The sequence below is a fragment of the Benincasa hispida genome, chromosome 1 (genome assembly GCF_009727055.1).
Source record: "Benincasa hispida cultivar B227 chromosome 1, ASM972705v1, whole genome shotgun sequence".
Taxonomy (NCBI): domain Eukaryota; kingdom Viridiplantae; phylum Streptophyta; class Magnoliopsida; order Cucurbitales; family Cucurbitaceae; genus Benincasa; species Benincasa hispida.
In genome coordinates, this window is record NC_052349.1 from 68,177,647 (window position 1) to 68,185,853 (window position 8,207).

At 31.6% G+C, this 8,207-nt stretch overlaps 1 protein-coding gene across 1 annotated transcript; it reads left to right on the forward strand.

Moving 5' to 3' along the window:
* Positions 1–273: 273 nt before the first annotated feature.
* Positions 274–2,327, forward strand: LOC120089684 (probable WRKY transcription factor 50). The gene is made up of 2 exons (XM_039047049.1): positions 274–854; positions 1,968–2,327. Exons 1-2 carry the CDS (start codon positions 379–381, stop codon positions 2,143–2,145), a joined length of 654 nt encoding a protein of 217 aa, XP_038902977.1. The 5' UTR covers positions 274–378; the 3' UTR covers positions 2,146–2,327.
* The last annotated feature ends 5,880 nt before the right edge of the window (positions 2,328–8,207 follow it).

Consider the following 8,207-nt stretch of genomic DNA (forward strand, 5'->3'; position numbering starts at 1 on the left):
TGATTGTAGTCATAATATCCAATAAATAAAAATTACTGAACAAGTCCTCCTTTATTTTATTTTAAATGTAATGTATTTTTAAATTTTGTAGTAGATAATAATAAAAACACGGTCACGTCAGATGTACATGAACGTAATTATTACAAATATATATTTTTTTAATTAATTAATTAATATATAATAAATGCATATGATAAAATTGTATAAAAAAGAAAATATTGAAAAGAAATTACAAAAGTTGTGTTTATAAATGATAAGACTTTCTTACTTGCCGTTTACGAATATTCAAACTTCAAAGTGTTATTGAAACAGAACTTCTCTTCTCTAGCCGCCATAATTTCTCTCTCTCTCTTTCAAGACCAAATTATCAATTGAGAGATGATGGAAAATTTCCCTAATTTTCTCTCAACTTCATCCTCGTCATCCTCCCTCTCTTTCCATCAAATGTTGTTTTCTCGAGCTTCCGAGCTCGTCGGAAGCCATGGCGGAGACCATTATAGACAGCCACCACCCGTCTCCGGTGGTTTTCCGCTGTCTCGTGACGTTTTGGGAGATGACATGTCGTTCGATGCATCGAGTAGTATGAAGGATGACGATGTCATCGTTTCGCTTAGTAAGAGCTTTCGTGTTGACGAGTCCGCTAGGATTGGAGTGGATGGGTTGGAGAAGAAGGAGGTTGCGACGGCGGGAGCGACAACGACGACGGGGACGGGACGGGGAGATCATGATAAGAAAAAGAAGATGAGAAGCCGGAGATTTGCTTTTCAAACAAGAAGTCAAGTTGATATTCTTGATGATGGTTATAGATGGAGAAAATATGGACAGAAGGCTGTGAAGAACAACAAATTCCCTAGGTATATTCAATTATTTATTTATTATTATTATTTTTAAAATTTTTCCCCTTCCCAATTCAGTTTGATAGAACAAAAATAGGTTAAGAAACAGTTTTCTTTCCCTTATACTCTCAATTTCTTATCAATATAATTTAGCTTATAAACTTTATTCATAAAATATAATTTAGTCCCTAAATCAGATGTGAATTTTTATCATTTTATGGTATAAGAAATTAAAATATTGAGTATCTAATTAATTTATCAATTTATTTATGTAAAAATTTTTATTAAATTTTAATACTCACTTCTTGAATAGAGACTAACTTATTACAAAATATAAGAATTAAATTGTTACGTAATAAATATGAGTTGAATTATTTAGTACAACTTAATTAAATTTGTGATATAGATATGATAATTATTTCTTAGCATTAAAAGATACCCATAAAAGTCAATTTCAATGGTTAGCATTGAATGATACCCCCAATTATTTCATTTAGCATTAATATTTTTTTCTTCTTATGATCTTAGAAGAAAAAAAAAAGATTTATCAATAATATGTATGGTTTTGTTGGATTGAGCTTTCCAAACATAAACATAAAATCTTATTTTTAAAAAAATATAAGGACTAAAATTAAACAATTAAAAGATATATAGATAAAAGTGGATGAAACTAAAATTTTAAAGTATACCACCCAAATATTATTTTGACAATTTTTTTTTTTTGAAAAATATGTTAGACAAAAAGCTCACCTCTTTATCTTACAAACATGTTTTTCTTATTTATTTGAAGACACACCTGAATTGGCATATTTTTAGATTTTACACATATTGAATGTGAACTCATCTTGTAGGAAATTACAAATGTAAACACACATTATATTTGGTAAATGCAAAAAATATTTTGGGTGATTAAAAGTTTGTACTCCAAACATATTTTAACTCATATTTTGGGTGATTAATCAAATTTGAAATGAACATTAAAATAGTAAAACTTGGATGATGAAAACTACCAATATGGGTCATTAAACTCTATATTATTATTGAAATGAATGATAATTTAGATCATTTAATTTGAAATTTTGTTAAAAAAATTGCTAATTAACATATTTTGGGTGATGAATAAAATTGCAGAAGCTACTATAGATGTACACACCAAGGTTGCAAAGTGAAGAAGCAAGTTCAAAGGCTAACTAGAGATGAAGGGGTGGTTGTGACAACTTATGAAGGCATTCATTCTCATCCCATTGAAAAATCCACCGACAACTTTGAGCATATTTTGAGTCAGATGCAAATTTACACTTCTTATTGATCATATACACTTTTTTTTTTTTTAATCATAACACAAAACTTTACCTATGTAAATTTTATTGCATTTTTTCCATAAAAGAAAACAAATATTTATTTCAATATGTTTGTGTTGAAAATGACTTGGACTTTTGACCCAATGCATAAAAAGCTATTGGAGAAAAATTTTATGTCAATGTTTGTGTTGATTTTCTTTTCCAGTGAGTACATGTCCTGGCAATTAGCATCAAAGTCGTGCTAAAATTCTTTTCAACATGTAGACATTCTATGACACAACTATCATTTAGATGAAAATTTGGATTAAAAAACCATCTATATTTTGTCATAATTTTGAGAAAAAGCTTTTTAAAAAACATTTTAAGTATTTATTTTGCATAATGGAAATATTGAACAATGTGAAAATGAAGACTTGAGAATCTGAAAACTTTTCTTAATTAATAATGGAAAAGTAGAGTATAAATCTATATGTTCATATTAGGTTCAGTTTGAATTTTTCCTTATTGTTGTTTATCAAATTAATTATTTTTATTCTTTTCACTAAATTATTTGACATATAACTTGCAAGGATAAAGAAAAAAATCAAGTTGTTATGTTCAACGAAGTTATACAAATATTGGAATTGTTCTTCAGTAGAATAAATCTTATTTCATTAAAAATGGATAAATGTTAATAATAATAATAATAATTAGTTGCCAGAATAAGTTAATGTGAATGAAAAAAAAAATTGTAATAGTGTGGCGTGTGAATAGAGGATGAGTAGACGTACATAAATAAATCGTTACCGCATTTGAATGAGAGGGAATCTAAAGATATATAAGTATGATCATATGTGACTTATCTTACTTTTGAGTAAAATATGAAATTCTGTTTCCAGGGCTTCATCCTTTAGTTTGTATGAATGAGAATAAGCATTGTATAGCCGATTCAACAAGTCTACCATTATAGGCATTTGACTGATTATTCCCATATAGGATAAGTAGATGAGTAGCTTCTTTTAGTATTGAAGACTTGAACAATAGACCCCACCTTATCACTGGCCTGAGAAGGATTCATTTTATGATTTGATTATAAACAAAGTGTTCATTAAAGAATCAGTGGTATTTAAGATATAAGGTCTAATTATAAGCATAAAACAGACTTTTGACCAAACTATTTTTACGAGCAACTAGTGAAAGATTGACTTGCATGTAGTGGTTATATCTATTGGACGTACTTAACTTGTCCTACAAAGTGTAAGATTGCAACTCTAGGTCTAAAATGGAGTGACCTAAAGTTAATGAATGAAAATTGATTGATTAAATAGTTCAATTAATTAATTTTGTATCAATTGAGCTTTTATAATGTACATCCATAATATCCCATTGCTAGTTCATAGCAATACCGAATCATCACCTTAGTTGAAAGAAAGATTTTAAAGATTCAAAATTGATATTTGATATATTAAATGCAAAAGGTGAAAATTGAAATAAAATTTAAAAGGTTCAAATAAACATCTAATTTGAAATGTTTGAATTAATATTTAATATATTAGATATATTAAAAGAGAAAAATACTATTTTTTTTTTTAAAAAAAATCAAACGTATCGATTGCTAAAAAGAGAATTGGGCATCACAACTTGAGATCAAGACACAAACAAAACACTACTAGAAAGAAAGAAAGAAACAATGACAAGAACCTACCCAACACAAAAAATGAAGCAAACAGGACTCAAGGAAAAAAGTTTCCAAAAAAAAAAAAAAACCTCCCACTGTTTGAAGTGTTGATAATCAAAAGAGTTGGGTAATAAGTGATTTTTATAAAAGCAATATAAGAAGGGAAAAACCTAGATGTAAGGATTTCTTTTTTTTTTTTTTTTTACCTAGGACATAGGGCTAAACTTATAGAATCCATTGAATTACATGCTCACTATGTTCTAAATTAGTCTTAAACATTTTATGCAACAACCCTTCCTATCTAATAGAAAAAGATCCCATGATCCTGAACCGATCTTACCTAGGATCGCCAAAGAAGTAGCCCTTGCCTTAACCCGCATCTCTCATGCCTAATAGAATATGGATCACATAGTTTGGGCTCCTAGAATATGGTGCCCTTGGGACTTTTGGGGTGCTAAGATCCAAAGTCGAGAGGGAAACAACCCAAATCATACCTTTCATTTGCTTCTCTTCGATGGAAGTTTGCATTCTCAAGCCACTTCCAATAAGATTTTTTTAACATTCCCCCATGATGCTACCAAACCGATTTCTGTCATTTTCTTTGCATCAGGAGATGTTGTACGAGTATCTACAGGACATAAATTATCAATAGGCTCTCCAAGCATGTTGAAAATTTGGCCTTTAATCATTCTATCGATTGGGACACTTAGAGGAGCTCTCATGTCAATCACTTCCCTTTCTCTCATTACACCATTTGTAGCACTTACAGTTATAGCTCTAACTCAATTATTTCCTAATAACTGTTGTACTTCAAAAGGCACATTAATTTCTTGACTAGCAGTATCTCAACCTTTCACTATCAAATTATTGTAAATAGTAGGCATTTTGCCCGGGGGGAAAAGATACATCTAGTACCGGACCAATAATTTGAGCGATATGTCCCAAGTTGTTTTTTTTTTCAAGCATATTAGAAGTAGTAAGATTTATTCCTTTCCACTTTAGTCGTTCGGGAAGAAAAAGTTCACCCAATTCTGATGTTCAAATTCCTAAAAGTATCTTAAAGAGGGCTAAGTAGGTGTTGAGTTTGATTCATATTTTTAAGACTCGAGAGGACAACGTCTCATCGCTATAAAGTTTGATGGAAAAAAAACATGTGCGCATACAATTTGATCAAAATTTGAAAACTAGGACAAGTAGCATCTCAATGTTGCCACAGTTTTCTATATAAATATCTTATTTAAATCGATTAGAGGAGAAATTTTTGGAGTGCTTATAACCATAACTCGATTACTGCATTCTTGGAGAGTCTTTAAAGACTCTTTGGTGAGCCAAGACAAAATTTCTAGGTTATTGAGAAGATAGAGATCATGATGAAAATGTGGATTGACGCACAATAAATTAATTTTCTCTTTATGATATTCTATTTTGTAATAGTTGCTATGGACTTTGTTAGTGAAAATTTGATTTTTAAATGAAAAAGAAGACCCTTTAAGAATCCCACATTGCTAAGTTTAACAAGTGGAACCTTCTTTATAAACTCCCACCTTGAGTTGTGGGTTTGGGCCCTAAGGGGTATCCATGTTTTAGTGGGAGTGAAGAGATAGGCAAAAGTGGGTATGGTGGATATCCCACACACGCATGGCATCATTTGAAGACGATTGTCTATACCTTCAAGATGCCTTGTAGAAAAAGTACAATACCGAGAAGGCCAGTAAAAAAAAGTATGTCGCCAATCATTATTTAAAGTTCCAAATGAAGATAGCCCACGACGAAATTATAAACGAAGGTATGTCCCTATGTCCCTAAATCCTTTAGCAGCCATGATCACAGAAGAAATAGAAACCCCCTCCTGACAGAAGAGCCTTTAGCAGCCATGATCATAGAAGAAAATGTGATTGATGACTCTAAGGGTGGTGGATAGACACTAGCACTATGCACCATGTCTGTCATGATCTTAGTCACTTTGAAGCTTATACTGAAACAATGGATAAAAACATATTGAGGGATCACCACTCGACGAAAGTTGCTGGAATCGATGAGGTGAAGTTGAAGTTCACCTCCAAGAGGACTCTCACTTTGAAGGAAGTCCTGAATGTTAGGTTTTATGTCCTAAAACTTGTGGTTTGTAAACAATAGAAGTTATTCTGAAAATTCAATAAAGTTGTTATTGAATATATTGTTTTTTTTAGAAATCCAATAAACCTAAGTACCTTGACTATTATATGAGTACTTAAACTTTATGTGGAGACATACAAGTGGATCAGGTTCGAATAAGTAGTCAAAATGATCTATAGTATATGGATAAGATTGGGTACTTTATTCTGGTAACACTATTGGATGTGGCCTACTCTGTAGTTGTTACAAATAATTGTAAAGTGCTACATATGAAGTGATCCTAATTCATGCATGTTGGGACATGAGGAGTGGGGGTGTCTTGTGCAAATGAGTTTTGTGCAAGATTGGACCACGAAACTAGTTACTCTTACACTATAATGTTGTTTACCATTTAAGACTGATTATTTCAAAGTGATGACTTAGGTAACTTGACCTTAATCCTGAGCTAACTATGAACCCTTGTTTGTTCGGGATTATCCTTTGATTTGCAAATGGTGAGAGTAGACCAACTGCTTCTGCTCAATAAGCTTACCATTTTGGGGATAAGACTAGATGAATAGCTGGAAACATAGGGTGCAAGAGGGAATTCACTCCTACCTGATTAGGAGTTAGTAGAGAGGTTGTTCCCTTCCAGTGTTGATTCTGGGTCTTGAACAAGAGGCCTCACCTTTTCATTGGCCCGAAAGGGATTCGATTTGTTGATTGGGTCATAAATCAATTATTCATTAAGGGTTCAGTGGAACTTAAGGAACAAGAGGTAATTTCGAAGGTAAAACAAAGATTCGACCCAGCCATTATTACGAGCAACCTGTGAAGGGTTAAGTTACTAATCATGGTTATATCGAGTGGACATAATATATCTACAGTGAGGGGAATTTAGCTATGGGCTTTAGTAGAATCACCCATTAGTTAACGAATGAGGGTTAGATCGGTCTAATGAGTTTAGTCGATTAATCTTAGATCGTTGGAGCTCATGATCTGTAGGTTCGCAAGGTCCCCCTACTAGCTCGTAAATGGATTCGCTCTAAAATAGCGTGATAAGTTAATTTGAAGTGTTCAAATTAGAATTAAATGAAATTGGAGAAACAATATTTAAATATGATTTAAATACTTGAAGATGGAATTGTGTAAAAATTAATTTAATATTTAAAATTAAATTAATTAAAATTATTTAAATTGTTTAAATAATTATTTATTAATTTTATTAAGAAAATTAATTTATGAAATTAATTTTGTAAAATTAATAATATTTTTCAGTTTTATTAAATAAAATCGATTTATGAAATCAATTTTGATAAAATTGAAAAAGAAAAGAAAAACACAAAGTTGGAAAATTGATTTTCCATTGTCTTCATGTACTAGCTCACCAACAACCCACTTTAAAGTCTTCATTAACTCCAAGCATGAACTGCATCTCATGCAGAAAATCTCTTTGCATGAATGTCTGCAATATATTGAAGAGATTAGAGTGTTTTGAAGGTAATGCAACCGACTAAATTTTTTAGAAAAATTCGAGAGAAGAAAGTTGTTCTTCTGCTGGGTTGCTGCTGTGAGTTTCTCGTAATTCCCTTAATTCCAGCTTATTTTGAGTCCCACTACTCAATCTTGAGCATCAAGATAATAGTAGAGAAGATCTTGGGGTGGTCTACAATAAGATTTAGAGGAGATTTGCAGCTGGTTTCAAGCTTAGAGGAAGTTCTTCAAAGATATGTCATGAAACCCATTTATTTTTGTTGAAGTATGTTTTCTTTTCTGCCAAAATTAATGAATTAGAGTGCTTATGGATCCTGGTAACTTTCGCTGCACATTGGTACCTTCCAACACTGAACACTCCGAAGATAAGAAAGGTATGTCAAAATTAATGAATTAGAGTGCTTATGGTTCTTCAAAGGTATGTCATAGATGATCAATCCACAATAAATTTAAGCATAGATAATAGAACTAATCAAGAATTCAGAGAAATAGAGCAACAAAACATTATATTCAAATTCTCACAACCAAATTATGAATTTCAATCTAACCCTAAGCTAGAAGCACTTACCTTATCCACTCATGTGCTTAGATAAAGTTCCAAGTCAAAATAAAATGAAAAATTAAAAGAGTTTATGTCTAGGAAAAGAAAAATACAGAGGAAATGAAGTTGATGGTTGCCAAATCGAGCATCCAATAACCTAAATCAGGCAAAAATTCTTTGAGTGCAGAGTGTAGCTATGCTGGCTTTTAAATGCCATAGTGTAGCCCTTGAGCGTAGCGATGTTGAGCGTTACATTCATCCATCTAATAATGTGCGCACGTGTT